Source organism: Petromyzon marinus, chromosome 37 (genome assembly GCF_048934315.1).
Source record: "Petromyzon marinus isolate PM22_M1 ecotype Great Lakes invasive population chromosome 37, UKy_Petmar_22M1.pri1.0, whole genome shotgun sequence".
Lineage (NCBI taxonomy): Eukaryota > Metazoa > Chordata > Hyperoartia > Petromyzontiformes > Petromyzontidae > Petromyzon > Petromyzon marinus.
The window spans coordinates 20676952-20699431 of record NC_133703.1 but is presented as its reverse complement, the minus strand read 5'-3'; the positions used below and the strand labels follow the sequence as shown (position 1 = coordinate 20699431).

Here is a 22480-nt window from a genome sequence, read left to right as displayed (position 1 = left end):
TTAACAGACTGTTGGGGCCAAGCTGGGCCTATGAAGGCCGGCACGGCACGGCACATGACGGGGTGGGTGGCCAGTAACCACGCACGCCCGTCCGCCTTTGTCTCCCCCAGTGACGATGTTTACACATCGCAGCAGAATAAAACTCAATTTGAGGCCGAGTCGCGGGCAGTCCAGCAATGCCCAGTGTTGTTCGGTACTTCTGTGCTCCCCGCGGTGAAGTATGGTCAAATATCTCCACCACGACCCGCTCCGGGTCTCTGCCGGGTCTCTGCCGCCACCGCTCCCCCCTCCCCCCCCACAGGAGGAAGCCACGAAGACAAAAACGAAGATTCCCATTATATCGTTTAACAGACGCTTGTTAGCGAGCACCTATGAAGGCCGGCACGGCACACGAGGTGGTGGGTGGCCAGCACCACGCCCGGCCGTCTTTGTCTCTCCGATGGCGATGTTTACTACACACCGCAGCAAGTATTCATTAGGGAAGGGCCCAGAGCCGGGTCACAGATTCGTCACTGTTATTGGTCGTGAGCGGGAATAGAACTCGGGGCTCCGCCGAGTTCGTAGCGCAGTGCGCTAACCGCTGCGCCACCGCTCCTCCCCCCACCCCACCTTCCTTCCGCTCTCTCACCCCCTTCCTGTTCAGCTACCAGCTATAATCCAATTAAACCTGACAGACAATAATAATACACTTCTGAATGAAGCATATATATTTAATATAAATATAAACCGCTGTGCAAAATGTAATAATTAAGACATTCATTCACGCAGATGAGACGCCGTGATTCACGCGCGCTGCGGCACATTCAAAGGGATTGTTTAGTTTTTAATTTTTATTTTTCTTCTCCTTCGGCATGGTTTTTAATTTTTATTCTTCGTCTCCTTCCAGAATTGCAATTCCCTCGGCATGGTTTTTATTTTTTTATTTTTCTTCTCCTTCCAGAATTTCAATTCCCTCGGCATCGTACGATTGTAAAGGGAGGCAGATCTTGAACGAGACATTGACATTGGCTCATCCAACTGTGGGGAGGGAAGGGGTGGGTGATGACAGCCGGCCCCTCATATACAGCCCCTCCCCCTCGGCCCCCGATATCCCCTTTAGTTATACAGGAACAACAAAGATCCCCCGTGTAGCCTTAACGGACTGTTGGGGCAAGTGCTGTTAGCGAGCAGCAGCTATGAAGGTTCGGTACGGCAAACGAGGGGGGTGGGGGGTTAACACTCGGCGCTTACCCTTATAACACTACGTGCGTGAAACCACACCGCGGATCCATAACCTCGAACCCTCACCCGTAAGTAACCTTAACCGCAAATAATCTGTGATAACCCCAAAGGTAAAAAAAGGATAAGCATTACCCCGATAACACTACCCCCCTCCCATACCCCTTAACGCTTCCTAGAACTCCAAACGCACAACCCGAGTGCCGAACACGATTCACATCCCTATCCTCTTAAATGCAAATCATAACCCTAACCCCCATACCCTTTAATGTAATCTGAACGCTAACCTCTAAACCCCAATAAACTGTCGCGCCCAACCCGAATTACAATTACACCGGAATTATCGCAATAATTTAAATTAACACGAACCCATGAAAGCCGATCCTTCACCCTAAGCTTATAACCCTAACACTACCGCTAAGTATATCTTTAACATTGACCACGAAAAAAAATCCTAACCCCCATCAATACTCTGAACCCTGACCCCCTAACGCTAATCACCATGACACTAACCAGAAGACGATCTCTAACACTAACCCTACCCAGTTACCATAACCTATAAACATTCCACTTAATAACATGAACCCAAACTCGTAAATCCGAACCACTTACCCTCACCCTTAATTTTACCCGCTGATATTTACCGCGATTGGATATTGAACTTAGTTGGTTCATAGTGCAGTGTGCTAACTGCTGCGCCACCGCTCCTTCATTGTTCTGCATTGTTTAAAAATAATATATATTTTTTGTTTCTCCCTATTGTGTCCTCAACTGTTATATTTTGTTCATATTTTATTTATGATTAGCAACAAACACCTCCGGAGCTTGACCAAAGTCATTCTAGGCGCTTGCAAAACCCCACAGCTGACCTCGTCAGGCACACACAGGCCTCGTCATTGGTGTTATAGTGAAGCCCTGGGCCACATCATCCGTACGCAATCGGTGTTGTAGTGAAGCCCTGTGACACATCACCTGTACGCAATCGCTTAACGTGCAATTCCTCAGCCTCGTTTTTTGCAATCGCTGGATACATCTCAGTCTCAATTAATCATCATCATCGTCACCACCACCACCATTAATCACCCTGGATCTATCCACTGCTGGTTGGAGGGGGGGGGTTGGAGGGGGGGGGGATGTATGAACTTTGCCCCCATCGTTCCAACTGGCGCGCCGGGAAGTTGAATCCAACCGGCGACGTCTGGACCGCGAGGCGCTGCTGCGTTGAGCGACCGTTGACGCCACCGAGTCCCCTGCGATGTTTAAACAACAAACGACCGATTGATTTCGCGCAATCGGGGCAACGTTTCGAATCTCCACTGAAGCCTCTCCTCCACGATGGCTCCCAGACCCCCCCCCCCCGCCTAAACGACGGGCACCACCCGCGGGCTCCCCACGCCATCCCGATCTCGCACCGCGCCGGGGAGCAACGGGGCTCCGGTCACACCTCCGTCGAGTCGGCACCCTGCCCGGGGTGCACGTCTCCCGGGCCGTCCGTCGCGTCTCCCGCCGACGGACCGGGCGACGGCTCGTTGACGTCCACGTACGCCGGGTTCTCGAACCCCAGCTGGAACTCATTGAGCTCGGCCGGGTGGGCACCTCCGGTCGGGTGGGCACCTCCGGTCGGGTGGGCACCTCCGGTCGGTGCCACCGCCACCGCCGCCGCCGCCGCGGCCTCTTCTCCAGCGCGCCTCCCCGCGTGACCGCTCCCCGCTCTGCACCTCACGGCGGTGGGCATCGAGTCGGAGGCGGTCGAGGCGTTCCGCGACCTGGCGATGATGCTCGGCGTGTCCACGAAGCGATGGAACCTCCTCGGCTGAGTCGCGGGACTCCCGAACCTCTTCCAGTACTGGAAGCAGCAGCCGCGCCTCACCGCCATCGCCTCGGCCACCCTCCTCCTGCCCACCAGCAGCTTCGTGAGCGCGAAGCCGACGGCCAACGCGGCCAGGAGGGCTCCGCCCGCTGCCAGCGCGACTGCCGTGCCCTCGTCCTCCGTCCTCGCCACGGTGAGCCGGACGAGCGAGGCGGCTGCCCCCTCGGCGCTCGACGCCCGGCACGCGTAAAGCCCCGCGGACGCGGCGCTCACCGTGGCGAGCGTCACGGTGCTTGAGGTCCACGGGCCTCGCCGGACGCAGGTGACCGCGGTGGTGGCGCCGAACGGCACTCCGAGCGGGTCCAGCCACGAGAGACTCGGGGTCGGGACGCCGCGGGCCGCGCACGAGAGGCGCGCGGCGCCGCGGCTCTCGGCCACCACCTCCTGGTACGCGGCGAGGAACGAGGGCGCCTCGCAGTCGGGGAGCGGCGACTCGGCCGAGAAGGGGTCTGTCGAGGGGCTGCAGCGGGCGCTGTCCCACAGGACGCGCGGCGTCGGCTGCCGAGCGTCTCGGCGTCGCATGCCGCGGAAGAGGCAGGCGCACGACAGGGGGTTGCCCCTGAGGTCCACGGTGAGGGTGGCGGTGGTGGTGGTGGTGGTGCTGGGAGGCGTGCTGGCAGTGGTGGTGGTGCTGAGCGTGGTGGTGATAATATTAGTGGCGTTGGTGGAGGTGATGGGGGTGGTGGTAAGGGTGCCGGTGGTGAAGGCAGTGGCTGTGGTGGTGCTGACGGTGGTGATGTTGATTGTGGTGATGGTTGGGTTGGTGGTATTGATGTTATTGGTGGTGGTGATGGTGATGTTGTTGGTGGCGCTAGCGGAGGTGGTCTTGGTAGTGGTGGTGTTAGTCGTGTCAATGCCATCGATGGTGTTGGTGGTGATGGGGCCGATGGTGGTGTTGATGTTATCAATGCTGCTGATGGTGGTGGTGGTGGTGGCGATGGTGACGTTGCTGCTTCCGCTGCCATCGCCACTACTCCTGCTGCTGCTGCTGTTCGCCGTCGTCAGCACGCTGGTGCCACAACCACCACCACCACCAAACCACGCGGTGGAGAAGGAGGAAACGTTGTTGCCGCTCAGGTCCAGCCTCCTGATCCTGGGAAGCTCTTCGAGGGCGCCATACCCCACGGCCTCAACGCCGCACCGGGGCAGCCCCAGCGTGGCGAGGTTCGGGAACCCCGACAAGACTCCCGCTCGCAGTTCCCCGCCGAGAGCGCCGGACCCCTCGCCGGCCACCACGAGCACCTCGAGGCGTGCGGCGCGCGCCGACAGCAGCGAGAGGAGCACCGCGGCGGACGCGAAGCGGCAGTCGGAGACGACGAGGACCCGGAGGTCGCCGAGGGCGGTGGGGTCCACCGCAGCGACGTAGCAGGCGGACGCGTGCAGGAGGAGGCCGCGGTCGGCCTGGGGGCCCGGCGCGGCCGTGGCGTCGAGGTGGAGGGACGGGCACGAGCGGAAGCAGGTGAAGAGCGACGCCAGGTAGGGGCTGGCGGGAGCTGCGCGAGGGTTTTTGCGAGAAGGGAGGCGAACCAGGGAGTCGGAGGGGATGAGGGCGACTCGAGGTGGATCGTGACGGCGAGGTGGGCTTATGGGGGTAGGGGAGGGTAATGAATGCGCGCGTTCCAATCGGTGGGTGTCATGACGCTTATATTCTTGGTTCTTTCGATAATGTCACGTAGATGGAAAAAAATAATAAAAATAAATTAAATTAGAGTAAAAAATAATAGATTGAAAATAATAAAAGCAAAAAGTCCACCACCAATTATTTTTTACATTTCATTTTATTTGATTCTTTTTAATTTATTTTCTATCTGCGTGACTTTACCGAAAGAACCAAGAATATGAATCCCTGCGGTCACGAAAGTTTCAAGTGAAAATTCACGACGCTTGGCTGCTGTCCTGCGGCCGTTGGAGGCCGCTTTCTCTGTCTCCCTCGCGAGTCGAGACGAGGAAGGGAACAACAACAACAACAAAACAACAGCAACAACAGCAACAACAGCAGCAACAACAAAATAACAGCAACAACAACAGCAACAACAACCCCCACGCGCGCGCACGGGATTCCTGACAAGTTGCGCTCCATCTTGGGGAGGTACTTAGCGACAGTCGCGTTCACGTTGCAGGTCGCGCAACAAGAGAGTGGCGCCGGGCGGGTGGGGGTGGAGGTGAGGACGGGAGGGGCGGGGCTGAGGTGGGGGGAGGTGGGGGGAGGTGGCGGGGGGAGTCGCCGTCTCCTCCGAGTTTCATGGAAGAACAAAGAGAGAGAGAGAGCACGAGGGCACTGCGGTGAATGCGGCCCACAGAGTCTGAGGACCCCATTGTCTGAGGACCGGATTGTCTGGTGACCACATTGTCTGAGGGCCCCATTGTCTGGTGACCGCATTGTCTGGTGACCGCATTGTCTGAGGACCGCATTGTCTGAGGACCCCATTGTCTGAGGACCGCATTGTCTGAGGACCCCATTGTCTGAGGACCGCATTGTCTGAGAATCCCATTGTCTGAGGATCGCATTGTCTGAGAACCCCATTGTCTGAGGACCCCATTGTCTGGTGACCGCATTGTCTGAGGACCCCATTGCCTGAGGACCCCATTGTCTGGTGACCGCATTGTCTGAGGACCACATTGCCTGAGGACCCCATTGTCTGAGGACGCCATTGTCTGGTGACCGCATTGTCTGAGGACCCATTGTCTGAGGACCCCATTGTCTGAGGACCCCATTGTCTGGTGACCGCATTGTCTGAGGACCCCATTGTCTGAGGACCGCATTATCCGAGGACCCCATTGTCTGAGGACCCCATTGTCTGGTGACCGCATTGTCTGAGGACCCCATTGTCTGAGGACCCCATTGTCTGGTGACCGCATTGTCTGAGGACCCCATTGTCTGAGGACTGCATTGTCTGAGGACCGCATTGTCTGAGGACCGCATTGTCTGAGGACCCCATTGTCTTAAGGCCGCATTGTCTGAGGACCCCATTGTCTGAGGACCCCATTGTCTGAGGACCCCATTGTCTTAGGGCCGCATTGTCGGAGGACCCCATTGTCTGAGGACCCCATTGTCTTAAGGCCACATTGTCTGAGGACCCCATTGTCTGAGGACCCCATTGTCTGAGGACCCCATTGTCTTAGGGCCGCATTGTCTGAGGACCCCATTGTCTGAGGACCCCATTGTCTTAGGGCCGCATTGTCTGAGGACCCCATTGTCTGAGGACCCCATTGTCTTAAGGCCGCATTGTCTGAGGGCCGCATTGTCTGAGGACCCCATTGTCTGAGGACCCCATTGTCTTAGGGCCGCATTGTCTGAGGACCCCATTTTCTGAGGACCCCATTGTCTTAAGGCCGCATTGTCTGAGGGCCGCATTGTCTGAGGACCCCATTGCCTGCGGCGAGACATCCCAGGGAGCGACGCGCACTTCACGACTCGCACTCAGTGCCTCGCTGTCAAAGTCGTCCTGTCCACCACCCAAAACCTCACCCCTCCAGCCCCCAGCCGCCCTGTCACAGACGGACAGCGGCAATGCGCTGCGGCTGGGAGAATTCGGGAGCGGAGTGGCTGCTCATGTGCTCACCGGCCAGGGCTTCCGCACAGACGCCCTCGCAGCGACAGAGGGTGGGCAGGCAAGTTCCATTCTCCCCCTGCTGTTGTCTTTGTTGTTGTTGTGGTTGTTGTTGTTGTTGTTGTGGATGTCCGTTCGTTGCGACAGCAAGATTGAGGAGGAGGTTGGTGATGGTGATGATGGTGGTGGTGGTGATGATGGCGGTAGGATGGAGAGGCGACATGGCTTAGTTTGGTTACAAAGCGTGGACTGGCTCTGGCCTGCGTGACAATAATATCATCATCATCAGTGTCATCATCATCAGTGTCATCATGATCATCATCATCACCAGTGCCATCAGCATTAGTATCATCATCATCAGCATCACGGACGTCGTCATTATCACCAGTGTGATCATCACCAGTATCATTATCATCATCAGTGTCATCAGCATCAGTGTCATCATCACCATCAGCAGCATCAGCATCATCGACGTCGCTATCATCATCAGCAGCAGCGACATCGGTAGCAGAAGCATCAGTATCATCATCATCAGCAGCAGTACCAGCAGCAGTAACAGCGGTGTCAATAATATCATCAGCAGCAGTACCAGCAGCAGTAACAGCGGTATCAATAATAAGCAGCAATGGCAACATCATCATTATCAGTAACATCATCATCATAGCAGTGATCACATCATCATGATCACGAGCAGTCGTAACATCATAGGCAGCAGCAACAGCAGCGGTAGCATTATCAGCAGCAGCAGCATCATTATCATAGCCATCATCAACAGTATCATCATCAGTCGCAGCATTATTGCCTTCAAACGCATAATCATAATCGTTATCATCAGCAGTAGCATTGTCGTCAGTATCAGCAGTATCACAATCATCAGTAACATCAGTAATATCGTCATCAGCAGCAGCAACACAATCAGCGGAATCATTGGTAGCAGTACGATCATCAACATCATCATCAGTAACAAATGAACCACACTATCTTGCTGATCTCGTCTCGGAGCACGAACCATCAAGCAAACTCCGATCATCCTCGCAGCAGCAGCGGCTTTTGGCTATCCGTCGAACAGAGGCGGTGGTCAGCGCATCGCGCGGCGCTTTCAGATGCGCTTCTGCGGCCGTCTGGAACGTTCTTCAGTCCGATATTAGGAAGCCAAAGGGAGCTGTGGCACTTTGAAATAATCGAGACTGAAAACTCATTTTATGTTTTAGCTGCTTTTTGCGTGTAGTTTGTCCTTCCCCCGCACCTCCGATTAGCAACGGTTGGCTACGTACGGTGCGAAGGAAGTTCAACAGGCACGCACACACACAGCATATATGAACAGTCGCTCTTCAACTCGCAGAGCGCACAGCACCGCGAGTGCCTGCTGTGACAAGGTGCTCGTCGTGTTTGGACCTTGATAGGCGATCGCTAACTCCGCATCACAAACCCCAGCCGACAGACGGACGGATGGGGGGAGTCGTAGGACGTCGCTTGGCGATCAATCAGCTGCATACATTTCATTTTGAAAGGCAAAACATTTGAGGATTTAAATTTTGATTTAAAGCTTTCGTGACTGCAGTAATTCATATTCTTAGTTTTTTCGGTAAAGTCACGTTGAAGAGAAACAACAAAATAATAAAATATATATAAAACAATAACAAATTCTCACGACGTTTCGACCATAACTCAAACGGTCATCTTCAGGTGTGTTGGTTTACAACACAACTACCCCTGTGTTGGTTTACAACACACCTGAAGATGACCGTTTGAGTTATGGTCGAAACGTCGTGAGAATTTTTTTATTGTTATATATATTTTATTATTTTGTTGTTTCTCTTCAACGTGACTTTACCGAAAAAACTAAGAATATTTGAGGATTTGTTTTTTTCTCTTAGTCTACTTCTACTACTTTCTCGTCAACACGTTTCTGCCGCCGCTAATTGCAGCGAGACACCCGCCGCACCGGCTACCCTCCCCACTAAATACCCTCCCCACCAACTACCCTCCCCACCAACTACCCTCCCCACCAACTACCCTCCCCACCAATTACCCTCCCCACCAACTACCCTCCCCACCAACTACCCTCCCCACCAACTACCCTCCCCACCAACTACCCTCCCCACCAACTACCCTCCCCACCAACTACCCTCCCCACCGGCTACCCTCCCCACCAACTACCCTCCCCACCAACTACCCTCCCCACCAACTACCCTCCCCACCGGCTACCCTCCCCACTAACTACCCACCCCACCCCACCCACGCGCCTCCCCCCCACCACTCCACGCGCCCCCACCCGTCTCAACACGCGCACCCAAAGACGTAAAAACAAGTGGTATCATCCTAAAGGACAACGAACTATTATTGTATAATCAAACAGTGACAGTAACAAAACAAAGATCCCCCATATAGCCTTAACAGACTGTAGGGGCAAGTGCTGTTAGCGAGCACCTATGAAACCCAGAACGGTACACGAGGGGGTGGGTGGCCAGCACCACGCCCGACCGCCGTTGTCTCCCCAGTGGCGATGTTTATACACCGCACCAGGTACTCATTTGAGGCTGAGTCGACCTAGGGGAGGCCTGGGACCGGTTCAGATAATCGTCACTGGTGTTGGCCGTGAGCGGGAATCGATTCCGGGTCGGCAGGTTCATAGCGCAGCGCGCTTACCGCTACACTATGACGATGTTGATAACTCCGAAGAAGAGCCATAGCCCGAAACGTCGCGCATTACATTGTTTAATTTAAGGTCAAGACTCATGGTATTGTTGACACAATGTGTTGGTATTATTATTGTGTGGGCACCACGGAAAAAGCATCAGCGGTAACCACCAAATAATCTGTTCATGAACGCAGTCAATCTTCACACATATGGGGTACGGGACATACTCTTTGGTTCTTTCGGTAAAGTCACGTAGGTATAAAATAAAATAAATCACGACGTTTCGGGCGCAACACAAGCGTCAGTCATCAGGTGGGGGGGACATGTTTAGCCAATTGTCATATCGCGGTCTTCCTCGGCAGTGCACTGCAGATCTCGAGTAAGGCGACCAAATTAGTAAATTGTTGTCCGGGTCTGCGACTTCACTCAGACACGAGGCTCATTCGTCTCGCCACAGTCGGTCACAGTTCTCCTGGTACCTTGCTTGCTCGATGATGGTGATGGTGGTGGTGATGGTGATGATGGTGGTGGTGATGGTAATGTGTTGATTGTGGTGATGATGATCATGGTGATGATGATAGTGGTGGTGGCGATGATGATAATTATAGTGGCGATGATAATGATGGTGGCGATGATGATATTGGTGGCAATGATGATGATGGTGGCCATGATGATAATGATGGTAGTAGTGATGATGATAGTCACGATGATGATGCTAGTGGTGATAGTGGTGATGATGGTGGTGGCGATGATGATGATGATGGTAGTAGTGATGATGATAGTCACGATGATGATGGTGGTGATGATGGTGGTGGCGATGATGATGATGGTGGCGATGATGATGGTGGCGATAATGGTACTAGTGATGATGATGGTAGTCGTGATGATGATGATAATGGTGATGATGATAATGATGTTACTGGTGGGCTAGCAGTCATGCTCATCGTAACGCCTAATGATGCTCGTCCACTCAGAGTCCACCCGCCCAGCTGTAAACTTGGGTCGACGACCACAGCGAGTCGATCGGCAGGTGACTGCGTAACAGTGGGGTAAAGTGTGGGTGGCTCCCACCTCTATCCAAAGACGTCTCGCCAGCGTGCAGGCCCTTCCCAACAGTCAGCGGCGTCAGCAGGGAATTGCGGGGCTGCGCCTTCGCCTGTTCACCACAGTCATCGTCTAAAAGAATTAGTTTAAAAATAATACGAACAAAATAAAGTACTCGGCTTACGAATGTGGCCGTCGCGAATTTCGTTGACGTCACGTGAACACCGGTCAGCGGTGTTCGAGTCTCAGTGACTCTGGCTGAATGCGAACGCGATCCCACGGCTAAGCGCGAGCCGTACACAATCTCTCGCGACGGTGTTTGGGCCAAAACAAAGCGAAGCACGTGCCTTGTGCCCGTCGGTGATGTAGCCTAGGCCTGGTGTGTGCTGGGGTGTGGGCAGTGCCGGATGAAGCTAGTGCGGGGCCTGTAGCACGAGTTGTTATAAAGGGGGGGCCTAAATTACAAAATAAAACCCGTAAATATTAAAACACCTCATTTTTTTTACTTGCATAGTCAAATATTTTGTATTTGCTATACAGCCAAATAATACAAGTCGCTAACCTTAAACACCCAGTCGTTCGTAAAAGTTGAAGGCGGTATAGTACTATAGTAATAGAGCAAGTGCAGAATCACTGAACCGGAATTCATAGTTTTAGATTTGAAGCTTTCGTGACTGATTTTTGTTATTTTATTTTTTACCTACGTGACTTTACCGAATAGAACCAAAGAGTACGGAATTCATAGCTTGAAAGCATTTAGCGCGGGGCCCTTGAAAGTGCGGGGCGCGTAGCTACTACAAAGACAGAGAGACACGCAAAGAGACACAGGTACACGGAGACAGACACACAGCGACAGAGAGACAGCGACGAAAACAGGTAGTAGCTACTACTACATACGTAGCTACTTTTGCTACTAGGATCATCCGGCACTGGCTGTTGTTAGTGAGATGGGAGGGAACCTCCCCTCACCCCGCCACCTCTCCCCCATCCATCCCTCTGTCATAGCGCTTTAGAGACGACAAAATAACCCCGGTTTACGTCTCTGCGCTCCCCACTTTTACGCCGCTTCGCAAATACGTCGGCACTTCATGAGCAATACTACTGCCACCTGATTTGCGTCAGGTGGCAGTAGTATTACCACGAGCACGTGTGGTTAACAGTTACTTTGATACCTTGCGGTAGGCGTCTATTTGGCGTTTTAATATCTTCACATCTCGAGTATTCTTGCCAGAACCAGTTACGTTTAACCCGTGTCGTTGTTGTTGTTGTTGGTTAGCTACGGGGAGGAGGAAACCGGAGAACCAGCGCAGCACACGAACAATCACAAACTCCACGCGGAGTCGGGAGTGCGATCCCAGGTCCCGCTTTTCCACTTCGCCGCGGAGGAGAAAGGAAGACCTTGGATTCGAAAACGCAAAACGCACGGATACAGATCAATTCATCAACCGTGTGTGCAAATTTTAACAATCAGCACACGATCGGTGCTGGGGCGACAGAAAATGCAACTATTTGACAGAGGTAAGAATAATACACGTAACTATAACACCGCAATTGAGATAGATGATTATGAATGAACTTCTTTTGGCACCGTACATAGCCAACCGCGGCTAATCGGAGGTGCGGGGGAAGGACAACAAACTAAACACACAAAACAAGTTCTACAGAAATGAGATTCCAATCTAGATGATGATTTAAAAGTGCACAGCTCCAGTGGCTTCCTAATGTCGGAAGGGAAGAACGTTCCAGACGGCCGCAGACCTGCATCTGAAAGCGCCGCGCGATGCGGTGACCCCACAGCTGCTGCGAGGATGATCGGAGTTCGCGTTGGGCTGGAAATTCCACATTCCTATGACGTGAGCTCGTTGTTTTCGTCCAGTCGGATATGACCTACAGGGGATGATGGGGCCTTATCGCTCGTGTTTTCCGTAATCATTACGCACACCTGCAGTGCGCGTGTGTGTGTGTGGTCACAACACGGCGAGTATTCATGCCGCTGGAGCTTGTTATGCATACGCGTGTGTATACGTGCGCGTGTGTGTGTGTGTATACGTGCGACACCCTGGCCATGTGTGTATGTACAGTAGGCTCGATTATTATCCGTGTGCGGTTTATTCGATTTGCGGATTAAGCGCACACCCGAGATTTTGACATGAATGAATAACGCGTGGATGTTCCCTTAAGCCCAAATCGATAACTTAAAAAAAAACATAATCTTGGTTCTTTCGGTAAAGTCACGTAGAAGGGAAACAATAAAATAATAAAAAGTATAAAACAGTAAAATTCTCACGACGTTTCGACTGCAACACAAGCAATCATCATCAGGTGTCAAAACCACAGCAAGAAAATTTGAAAAAAGTGGCGGTTTTTTTTCTTGCTGTGGTTTTCACACCTGATGATGATTGCTTGTGCTGCAGTCGAAACGTCGTGAGAATTTTATTGTTTTATATTTTTATTATTTTATTGTTTCCCTTCTACGTGACTTTACCGAAAGAACCAAGAATATGAATCCCTGCAGTCACGAAAGCTTTAAATAAAAAAAATATACAGGGTGCTTAACATTTTTTTTACACTGATATGGGACTATCGTTTTGAATGGAAGAAGAACGGATAATAGACCGTAACATGATAACAAATGTAATGTTAATAGCTTAAAGAAGTCAAAGAGTCTCCCACTTGTTCGCCATCGTTGTCAACGCGTGCCCTGGAATCTTCATCAGGTGGCTTCCAGAGCCCGGAGGCAGCAGCACAATTCTAGTGGCATTGCCGCAAATTCTCAGAAGTTTTTACATTTTTATTGAAGCACCATATGTGTGTGTATATATATGTACATACGTACAGGTGTTGCCACACGGCCGATACTCGGCCTCCAAGGTTGATTTGCGGCAGCGGTGATGAAACCTCGTGTCTCCAGAGCGGGAACAACCTGGATGAGGAGGAATTCGAAAACTACCCCGCAAAACCACTCAATTGGGATCATGCGCACAGAGCAGCAAATATGGGCCCCTACACAACCACCCCCCACCACCTCCACCACCACCACCCCCACCACCCCCACAACCCCCACCATCTCCACCACCTCCACCACCCCCCACCACGGGCAAACTTGTGACCCAGTTCACTCGTGCAAACGAGACGCTTATCCTGGTCCCCTGAGTTCTCACCCAGTTAAATAAAATCAACATGAGCCTGGAACAGTCTCACCACCACTACCACCACCACCACTACCACCACCACTACCACCACCACTACCACCAGCACTACCACCACCACTACCACCAGCACCACCACCAGCACTACCACCACCAGCACCATCACCGCCGGCATCTGGGCGCTTTCTATGGTCTCGTTTAGACAGTCGATGCGTTTGTCCTCCTCTCGAAGAGATTACAGCCATCGTCACGGGGCTTTAACGCAACAAGCGGAGGCACCCCCACCGCCCCCACCACCCCCACCACCCTCCCAGCTCGCTTCTTGAACAGGCGAACGTGAGTGGGACAACGCCGGCGTCCACCATAAACTCCTCGCTCGAGACGCAACCATCATTGCACCTCCTGGCTTTGACATTCCTCCTCCTTCTCACTGAAGACTCTCTGGTGGCGGAGATCATGAACTGCTATTCATTGGCGTAATATAAAATAAAATGTTTCGCTCCGGATGACGCTGCAAAGTATTATCTGTTTTTTGATTTAGCGTGCTGATCTTAAAGGTGCATTGAAAAATGTGATACTCCGACTGATGCTTCTGTTGTTGTGGAGTAACTCATGCAGCCAGCTATGGCTCTAGGATTCGGTGTTACATGTTATTTATGTAGTTTATTGTAAAAATTCGGTCACAGTCCTTGTGATCAATGTTACGTTGCAATTATGGCTTTATTTTTTGGTGATTTGGAAAACGTTTTTTGTTTTGGACATGTTTGTTTTGTTGTAGTACGGAGTTAGACTGATGGCCTTAATCTAAGTTTTTGTGGTTGTTGTTGTTGTTGTTTGACTTGCATCCCACTGGGATTTTTTGTACACAGCGTTGGTGTACGGTGCTTTTTTCAGGAATATTTTTGCTGTTATTTTCCCATGTATTTTTTGTTTGCACAGTCAACACATAGTCACTTTAAGATGTTTTTCTTGTTCGTGTTTTTGTTTTGTTTGTTTGTTGTGGTTGCACCCGATTCAAGAGCCGAATGGCTCACAGGGCTGTATCAAAATAAACTGAATAAAACTGAATGAACGCGCATCAGGACATCAACCCCAGGGCCGATGCCCTGTTTGCCACAAATGAACCACGACAATAGCTCGCTGCTCTCGTCGAGGTCCATGAACAATCACGCGAACTCCGGTCATCCTCGCAGCGGCTCTTTGGCAAACCGTCGGACAAAGAAGGCGGACAGCGCATCGTGCGCCGCTTTCAGATGCGCTTCTGCGGCCGTCGGGAACGCTCTTCCTTCCGATATTAGGAAGCCACTGGAGCTATGCATTTTTTAAATCATCAACGATTTAATTGAAACCGCTTCGTGTGTTTCAGTTTGTTGTCCGATTAGCGCGGGTCGGCTACGTACGGTGCTAAAGAAGATCAACACACACAGAGATGCACACGTCTCCCGAATGGATGGAAAATAAAAGACGCGAGTCACAGCAGGTGGTGCGATCGTGGCCATGCAAGCCAAACTCTAGGACCGTTTAGTAAAGGCGCGGACGACGACACAAACGCGTCGAAATGCACAGAGACTCGTGTAGACAAGGAGAGACTCGTAGAGGCCCATAGCGAACCATAGGGATATATAGAGACTCGTAGAGGCCCATAGAGACGAGTGTCACCATGCAACCCGCACTATGGAGCGCACAGTAAACACACCGTGGGCTGCGCTTCTTCAACGGAGGAGAGGAAGGAACACGATTACCACGCATCCCCTTTGCCGGAAGACATCAGTGGCTATATTTGAAATTTACCATCCTGCGCCCCCCCGGGATGGGACTGTGGAATTTCCACCATTGTCTGGGGCAGAACGCGTCCCTCCAACGGGGCGGAGGGACGCTTTGTATATTTCTCTTGCCTGTTATGAACAACAACAACCACAACAATGGGGCCTTTTGTCAATCCACTGATGGGATGAACGTCTCCCCACGTCGTTCCGATCGCGGGGGTTTGGTTGCCCATACTTCACCACGCTGGTTCAGTGCGGGTTGGGGTAGGCGAGAGGGATAACCCGAACCGGTTTGGATATCACTCGCGACCGATGGATCTTATTCGTAGCCGGGAATCGAACTGGGGCCGCGGGATTCGTGGCATCGGGCGGCGTATGACAGCACTGCCCGTCCGCCCAAGGCTGATAACGACGACGACGATGCAGCTCACGATGGGGGGTAACAACAGTTTAAATGCTCCGCACAGATGGATGCAGTAATCCTTGCGGTGAGTTCACTGCACCTCGTCACCTCGCAGGGAGTCGAACTGGGAATTGTGGCGGGTCCACAGCGGTCGCGAGCTGCAACAGTAGCGAGCGATTTAGGGAGCCATGATGCTGAGGCGTGCCTAGGGTATGGCGAATGGCGGCGACCGCCCTGGACCCCGCGTTCTGGGGGGGGGAGGGGGTGAGTTGCCCCGTGCACCGCACGCGCACGCTCCATGGGGTCCTCCGGGTGTGTTTTTTTTGTGGTGTTCCCCATCCACATTTAGAAACGCGCATTGAGATTATTCAGATTATTCTGGTGCCATGAATGTCCGAATGATGGGGGCCACTTTGTTGTTGAGCTATGAGTTGTGGCCAGGTGGCTTCTGAAACAGTAAGTTGCTACCTCGGTGGGCTTTGCCTGGTAGGATGGGGAAGGTTTAGAGTTGTATTGGTTTGTGTCGGGGTGATCTGTTTACCTTTTGCAGTGCTGCCGTGTGCTTCTTTTTGTATTGTTTGTTAATGTAACGTTCGTACGTGCCCCGTTTGGACATCTGTGAAAAATATCTTCATCCTCCTACAGTATAAATAAATATTCTGATTCTGATTCCGACGGTGCTGCCCATAGGTAGCACGCTGCAGTGACCACTGCCGTGGGGTCATGGCGAGCACAACGGATTTTCTCTGCAGAGTTGGCCGGTCCGACCTCCAGTCGAAACAATGAACATCTTTATATAATCTCCCCCACCACCTCCGCATCCACCCGCAGACCTCTCTCCACCCAGCACCACCACAGCGAGTCGATGGGCTGCAGGTCGCCAGTGGTGGGGTCAAGTGCCCTGCCAGCACGGGCGGCCAGCGTTGGAAGAGTAGGGGCCAAGGATAGATTGTTCGAAGGGTTCACTAGAGGAGGTGGAGGGTTGATGCGGGGAGGAAGAGGAGGAGGGAGGAGTAGGAGGAGGAGGGAGGAGGAAGAGGGAGGAGGAAGAGGAGGTGGAGGGTTGATGCGAGAGGGATGACGAGGAATAGGAGGAGGAGGCGCTTCCGCCAGCAGAGGAGTGAGTGAGCAATGGCACGGCCTCATTCACCTTTGACCTTTCTAAATAATATATACGCGCATCAATCGAGAAGGACTTTAATAATAATAACAGCAACAGAAGCCAGTAACCACTGAGATGGACAAAGCGTGGACACAATCGCGCTTGGCAGGTGATGGGGACCTCGCATCCATCACCCGCGAGAAGCTCCTCGGCTCCGATCCCGGGGTCTCGCGCACCACGCGGAGGGGCGGGAGGGGGGGAGGGGAGGAGGAGGAGGGGAGGAGGGGGTCACCGTGAGAAAAGAAGACTCCGAGCTCACCACTGTCACTTTGAACATCACTTAAATGTCACGGACGGAAAGATTCGCGCTCTCTCGCTCTCTCTCCCTCGCTCTCTCTCCCCATCGCTCTCTCTCTCTCTCTTTTCCTTTACGATCAGAGGAAACAAGAAGATGCTCGGTTTAGTCGGCACTTTGCTTCGTTCATCATTTCGTTTTTGTGTTTGTTTTTTTTCCCATTGCTTTGCTTTATGCGCTCCCCCCTCCTCCACTCCTTTCCCATTGTGCAACAAAATCAATCTGTGCTACTTTCTTCGTAGACACAAACATCAACACGAAGGATCACGCTCTGCACCTCGTCCTTACACTTTCCCTAACTCTCTACCCCCTCTCTCTACCCCCCTCTCACTACTCTCTCTCTCTATGCTCTACCACCCCTCTCTGTCTCTCTACCCCCTCTCCCTACTGTCTCTCGCTATGTTCACCTTCTGAGGCGCTCGCTCGTCACCGTGGCGTGCGCGATGACCACCACCACCACCACCACGTGACTTTTCTTTCGTGTTGTGCGCGGTGCATTTAGCGCCACAGCGCGTGGATTTATAGCGATTATTTGTGTTGCTGGTGACTTTGTGTATTTGTGTTGCTGGTGACTTTGTGTAATTTCATATCGGTGTCGCCTCCAGTGCTGTTGCTGCTGGAGGCAATAAAAAGTTGTTTAAAAGTCACAAGTCTATGTTCCCCTTGTTTTCTATGTAAGTTTTTTTTTTAAACTACGACAAGTGATGCATCTGTACCCAGCACTCCTCGCAGTCCTGTGGCCTCCGACGGTAGCTCACGTCTCCATGCAGCGCTCTCTCTCCCTCTCTGTCTCTCTCCCCCTCTCGCTCTCTCTCTCTCTCCCTCTCGCTCTCCCTCGCTCTCCCTCGCCCTCGCTCTCCCTCTCTCTTTCCCTCTCCCTCGCTCCCTCGCTCTCCTTCTCCCTCGCTCTCTCTCTTTTTTTTACGATCAGAGGAAACAAGAAGATGCTCGGTGTAGTAGGCACTTTGCTCCGTTCATCATTTCGTATTTTTGTTTTTTTAATGCTTTGCTTTATGTAAACCCCCCCCCCCACCCTCTTTTAAATGAAAGACCCAACAATTTTTTATTTATTTTTCTTCTCTCCTTTCCCCTTCCCTCTCTCTCTACCCCCCTCTCTGCCCCCCTCTCTCTACCTCCCTCTCTGCCTCTCCTCTCTCTCTACCCCCCTCTCCGCCCCCCCTCTCTCTCTGCCCCCTCTCTTCCTACTCCATTTGGCTCTCTCTCGCTCTCTCTCTTTTTTCTTTATAACTACGACAAGTGCTGCACCTGCACGCAGCCCTTCCCACAGTCAAACGGCCTTCGACGGGTAGCTCAGATCTGCATGCAGAGCTCTCCGTCATCTGCCACCGAGCACACGGCCTCCTCCAGCGCCCACTGCTCCTTGAAGGCCGGCACGGCGTGGGTCAGCCACGCACGGCGGAACTCCGGCCCACACACCCTGGCTCCGACCAGAGCGCGAAAGATGCCCAGGCTGCTGGCTGGACGTTGCCCCTCCAGGGCCACCTTCCTCGCCCTGTATATGGCGAGCTTGGCATAGCCGAAGAGCACGTTGACCAGCCCCTGAAGATGTTGGGGTCCGTCGCCCTTCGGGTATCCAAAGATGAGGACCGTCGGGGAGAAGTGGAGGCTGAACCTTAGGAGGATGTTTCTCAGGACCTTGAACAGCGAGTCCAGGCTCTTGCACTCCACGTATTGGTGCGCCACCGTCTCCACTTTACCGCAGAACTGGCACTCCGGGGACGTGTCGGTGAAGCGCGCCAGGGAGACGTTGGTGGTGACGGTGCCGTGGGCGATGCTCCAGCTGAGGTCGCCGATGCGGTTGTACGTCGGGCTGGAGTAGAGTTGCCTCCAGATAGGCCTCTCCGGAGAGACGCAGGGCAGGGCTTTCCTCCAGGCGTGGTCCTTGTGGCTCCTCAGGGTGTCCTGTTGGTGGAACTGGACCATGTAGGAGTAGAGCACCTTCCTCTTTATGTTGGCGAAGGCCCCCTCCGGCAGGTCTTCCAGCCGGCACAGGTTGTGATCCGCCTTCGTCTGTCGGCATTGGCGATGCAGTGGCACGATGGAGAGCTCCGGTGGAGGGAGATCGAGAGGGGCCTCGTCATCCCCAACGCCGATGGGGGGCGTTCTCCCCGCTGCCGCTGCGAAGGCCCCCTTGGCTTCGGCCAGGATCCGGGCAGCCACCCGGAGCGACTGCAGCCCTGTCTTTACGGCCATGTCTGCTGGTCCGAGCCACCGGCCCCGTGTTTCAGGCTCCACTAGATCCCCCATCCTGGTGAGCCGCGCGTTGGCGAGGCACCTCTCCATGCCAGGGGTGGTGGTGGTGGATGGCAGCTTTGTCTGTGGGTTCCTGAGGATCGGTTCGAAGACCAGATCCTCGGCCGATTGCGGTTGGTTCAGCCTCCTGACGGCGAGGGAGCTCCATGTCTGCAGGACGCTTCTGTAGAAGGGTGGCAGCTGTCCCAGTGGGAGGCCCTGCAGGTCCACGTAGAATAGTTGCTTGGAGCACTGCAGACCCCCCAGCTGTTTCAGGAGGAAGGAGGCCGTGACGCTCCAGGCCGGTGCAGGGGCGGCGTGCAGGAACTTTTGCGCTGCCTGCAGTCGGAAGGTGGCCAGCTGACTCCGCACGCACACCAGCCCGTGACCGCCCTCGTCCAGTGGCAGGGCCAGGACCCCAGCCGCGACCCGGTGTCCTCCACCCGACCAGAAGAAGTCGAGGACTCGCTTCTGAAGTGCGTTGACGAGGCTCATGGGGGGGTGCAGGGAGAAGAGTCGGTGCCACAGCATGGACGTCACCAGCTGGTTCACCACCAACGTCTTTGTCCTGAAGGTGAGGAACTTGCACAGGCGACCCCAGGTGGCCAGCCGCTCCTTCACCTTCTCCTCCAGCTCGACCCAGTTCCTCTGCGGTGGTTCCTCCTCTGGTCCGAGGAACACCCCCAGGTGGTGCAGCGATGTTGTGCTCCAATTGATGGCTTTTGCCTTCTCGGGACACTTGGTCATGTCCCACACTCCAACCAGCAGGCCGCTGCACTTTTGCCAGTTAATTTTTGATGACGAGGCTTTCGAAAAGACCTCCTGGCACTCATGCAGCAGGGCAACATTAGCCAAGGAGCGCAGGATGAGGAGGACGTCGTCGGCATATGCCGTCAGGACCAACTTGATGCTTGGTTCCCTCAGCACCAGGCCGCTGAGTCTCCGCCTTATGAGACTCAGGAAAGGCTCTAATGCCAGGGCATAAAGTTGACCCGACAATGGGCATCCCTGTCTCACTCCTCGCTCGAATTTGACCGGGGCAGTGAGGGCGCCGTTGATCTTGATCATGCATTCCGCCTTGGTGTAGAGTAGGCGGATCGTTTGGACAAAGGCATCCCCAAAACCCAAGGTCTTGAGGGTTCCCAGCAGGTACTTGTGGTCCACTCTGTCAAAAGCCTTTTCCTGGTCAAGAGCCAGAAACGCGATTGGGATGCCCAACCTCTGGGACACTGCGATGAGGTCCCTGACCAGGAAGATGCCGTCGTGGATGGTTCGTCTGGGGGTGGTGTACGACTGGTCCCCGTTTACGACTTGTGCAATCACCCCTTTCAGTCGCAGGGAGAGAGCCTTTGTCAATATTTTGTAGTCTGTGTTCAGGAGGGACACCGGACGCCAGTTTTGTAGGTGCCTCAGGTCTCCGTTCTTGGGAAGCAGAGTGAGCACCGCTCTCCTCCAAGACTGAGGCATCACCCCGGTGACTGAGGCTTCCTCCAGCACCTCTCTGTAGTCCTCCCACAGGGATGGCCAAAAGCGGCGTAAAACTCCCCTGTTAGCCCGTCTAACTCTGGGGATTTATTCGGGGCCAGTCCTCTTACGGCTGCGTCAAGGTCAGTCCTGGTGAGCTTTTGCTCTAGCAGCTCTTTCCCGTCTTCCCCCAGGGTGGGTAGACCACTCTATGCCTCCGCCTGGGCCGGTTCCGATGTTTCTTCAGGGGAGAACAGGTTGCCGTAGAAGTCTCTGATGATGGTCGACTTCTGCTGGAGTTCGTGCACCAGGACACCGTCACCATTAAAGAGGCACTCCATGGATTTGCGTCTCCCATTCTGCCTCCCGAGGGAGTAGAAAAGCGGGGATCCCGTGTCGAGGTCCGTGATGAGCTTCACCCGGGATCGCACAAACGCTCCCCTCGTCTGCTCCTCATGTAGCCCTTTCAAACGCTCCCTCTTCTCCTCGTATTCTTGGAGAAGAGCAGGGTCGCTGTCCTCGGCGAGGCGACCCTCCAAATTGAGGACTCGGGCTTCCATGTCGGTGATGTCCGCGTTCTTCAGTCTGGTACTCCCCCAGGTATATTGTTGGCACAACAGCCTGGTGTGCACTTTGCCCATATCCCACCACTGGGCCAGAGAGTCGAACTGCGTTTTGGTTTTTCGCCACTCTTCCCAGAAGTCCTCGAACATTTCTAAGAAGGTGCCATCCTCGAGCAGTGAGTTGTTAAAATGCCAGTGAGACGCGCCCTCACGGGCCCTCTCCAGCCTGACACGGAGCACGATGAGGTTGTGGTCCGTGAAGGGTGCCGTCCTGATGCCAGACGTTATGGCGCACGTCACAAAGCTCTTAGAGATGTAAAATCTGTCGAGCCTGGACTGCGTCACCGAGCCATCGCGCCTCGGCCTCGTGTACGTGAACTGGCGTTGGCCCGGGTGATGTATGCGCCACACATCCACCAAGGCGGCGTCCTCCAGGAGTCCCTGCATTTCCCTCTTAGGCCCTACTCCCCCCGGCTGTCCCCCCGAACGATCCAGAGTGCCGAGTGTGCAGTTGTGCGCCACCCACAATCACGCACTCGTCGTCCGGGATCCTGGCCAGGTGCCTCCTCAGGACGTGCAGAAACGGGATCTTCTCCTTGTTGGTCACAGGCGCGTACACGTGCAGTAGGTGGGTGGTGACATCGCCCACCCTGACCGTTACCGCGAGCAGCCTTCCCTTCACCACTTCGGTGTGGGTGATGAGCTCGGGATGAAACCCTTTAGCAAACAGGGTCGCGACTCCACAGGAGGTGTTGTCAAGGTGGCTGTAGAAGGAGTCCCCTCCCCACTCCTTCCTCCAGTCATCCTCGTCCTCGACCGTGAGATGCGTCTCCTGTATGAAGAAGACAGAGGCAGCGTGTTTCCTCGCAAGAGACATTGCGGAAAACCTCCGCACTGCCTCCCTGCACCCGTTCACGTTCAGGGAGCCGATGTACAAAGGCATTGCTTGTTCCTTTCCCCCGTGGCCTCCCACCTTATAATTTGTTTGCGGAAAAATCTCAGCTTTGCCCTCTCCTTGCCCCGGGACTCGAGTCTCTGCTTGGCAAGGAGTCTCTCTGCTTGAGTCACAGAGGCCTTTATTGCCTTGCTGTCCTTCCATCG

The 22480-nt window shown here is 53.8% G+C and overlaps 1 protein-coding gene and 1 long non-coding RNA gene across 4 annotated transcripts; one reads left to right on the top strand and one right to left on the bottom strand.

Moving 5' to 3' along the window:
* Positions 1-686: 686 nt before the first annotated feature.
* Positions 687-11602, bottom strand: LOC142930191 (uncharacterized). 2 transcript variants are annotated; one of them, XM_076072421.1, is made up of 3 exons: positions 10352-11602; positions 6652-6899; positions 687-4581 (listed from the first exon to the last, which is right to left on the bottom strand). In XM_076072421.1, the coding sequence occupies exons 2-3, from the start codon at positions 6860-6862 to the stop codon at positions 2657-2659; spliced, it is 2136 nt and encodes a 711-aa protein (XP_075928536.1). In that variant the 5' UTR covers positions 6863-6899; positions 10352-11602; the 3' UTR covers positions 687-2656. The 2 variants fall into 2 exon arrangements, with proteins under 2 accessions (XP_075928536.1, XP_075928535.1); XM_076072420.1 differs by lacking the exon at positions 10352-11602 and having other exon boundaries at positions 6652-8353.
* On the top strand, positions 4456-16987 carry LOC142930192 (uncharacterized). 2 transcript variants are annotated; one of them, XR_012946253.1, is made up of 3 exons: positions 4456-4564; positions 11601-11842; positions 16333-16987. It is a non-coding gene; the product is annotated as an uncharacterized LOC142930192 (long non-coding RNA). The 2 variants fall into 2 exon arrangements; XR_012946254.1 differs by lacking the exon at positions 16333-16987 and adding an exon at positions 13163-13242.
* Positions 16988-22480: the final 5493 nt, after the last annotated feature.

Bases quoted from the DNA above. Each gene is read 5' to 3' on its own strand.
- LOC142930191 (XM_076072421.1), bottom strand. From the start codon at position 6,862: ATGTCGCCTCTCCATCCTACCGCCATCATCACCACCACCACCATCATC. The intron at 4,582-6,651 runs GTGAGCACATGA...ACCCTCGCGCAG, and splicing joins CTGTGCGGAAGCCCTGGCCG to CTCCCGCCAGCCCCTACCTG.